This window comes from Dipodomys ordii, unplaced genomic scaffold (genome assembly GCF_000151885.1).
Source record: "Dipodomys ordii isolate 6190 unplaced genomic scaffold, Dord_2.0 Scaffold266, whole genome shotgun sequence".
NCBI classification, from domain to species: Eukaryota; Metazoa; Chordata; class Mammalia; order Rodentia; family Heteromyidae; genus Dipodomys; species Dipodomys ordii.
The window spans coordinates 182801-184186 of record NW_012267482.1 but is presented as its reverse complement, the minus strand read 5'-3'; the positions used below and the strand labels follow the sequence as shown (position 1 = coordinate 184186).

At 65.2% G+C, this 1386-nt stretch overlaps 1 protein-coding gene across 1 annotated transcript in view; it reads right to left on the bottom strand.

Annotated features, from left to right (window-relative positions):
• Positions 1–1386, bottom strand: part of Tmem52b (transmembrane protein 52B) — a 20691-nt gene that overhangs the window by 6876 nt on the left and 12429 nt on the right. Inside the window, exon 3 of the mRNA XM_013036235.1 lies at positions 938–1014. Coding sequence (XP_012891689.1) covers positions 938–1014 — 77 coding nt within the window. The remainder of the gene's footprint in view (positions 1–937; positions 1015–1386) is intronic.

The following is a 1386-nucleotide window of genomic DNA, read 5'->3' as shown; positions in this document are numbered from 1 at the left end:
AGGCACAGGGGACCTCTGTTCAGCCAATGGGAGCTGAAGGGCCCGTGCTCAACTAATGGAGGCGGGTGGGGGGGGCTGTGCTCAGCCAATGGGAGCAGAAGGGCCTGAGCCCAGCCAATGGGAGCAGAGGGTTGGGGCCTGCTGGGGATAAAGAGGGAGCAGCGGCCCGCTTGTGCGGAGTGCTTGCTGCGCCAACGGCAGGTGTCAGGTCCTCGCTGCGGCCACACTCCCCCCCCCCCCCCCCCCCCCAGAGTAGCGAGGCGGCCTCGGGGTCAGCCTCCTGAGTCGAGGTGGCGTATAACGGGAAGCAAGGACAGGAAGCCAGCGGGGTGGAGGGGCCGAGGCAGTGGGGCAGAGAGAAGCCACGCCAAGCGCAAGCCCCGGGACCTGCTCCGCCCCAGGGTGGGAACCAGGGCCAGGCCCGGGCCTCGAACTCGGGGCCTGGGCGCGGCCCCCGGGCTGCTGCGGCTCGGGGCTGGCGCTCTACCCTGTGAGCCACGGCGCCGCGTCGGGATCTTCGCTCGGATGGGGCTGCCCTGGCTGGCGTGGAGCCCCTGTGTGCGAGATCACAGGCCGCAGCCCGGGGCCTGGCCGGCTCGGGCCCACTGCCGAGGCGACGCTGAGCAGCGGCTGTCCCGACGTTATCCGCCCTCAAACCAGCCACAGAACACGGAAAACCTCACTGCCATCCGGGCGGGGCCCAGGCGCTCCCGCCTGTCATCCCAGCGCCTCGGGAGGCTGAGATGTGAGATCTGAGGACGGAAGTTCGAAGCCAGCCGGGGCAGGAAGCTGCGGCTCGGGCGGTGGAGCGCCAGCCGTGAGTGAGCGCTCAGGGACAGCGCCCGGGCCCCGGGTTCGAGCCCCAGGACCGGCACAAAAAGTTAAACAACGACAACGAACCCCCTAACGTCCTTGGGAAAGGAAGAAAGCGTCTTACCAAACATACCAGAGGTGAACCCAGTCTGTGGTCAGGCAACTGTGGAGAGAGGGGCGTGGCAGCGAAATATCACCGTGCTATGCCATGGCGATGGAGCTCGCGGCGTCTCCGTGTTGCTGTTTGCTTATTTCTTAGCAGAGCTCGGTCATCTCAGCAAGGTTTTGTGACATTTCCATACATCTCCCTTCTGCACATGCGCACAACGCATTCACAAAGCCCATCCTCCGCACACGCGCACAACGAACTCACAAAGCCCGCCTCTCCTCCGCACATGCGCACAACGCACTCACACCAACCATCTCTCCTCCGCACATGCGCACAACGCACTTACACCAACCCACCTCCGCCCATGCACACAACGCATTCACATCAACCCGCCTCTCCTCCGCACATGCGCACAACGCATTCACATCAACCCGCCTCTCCTCCGCACATGCGCACAACGCATT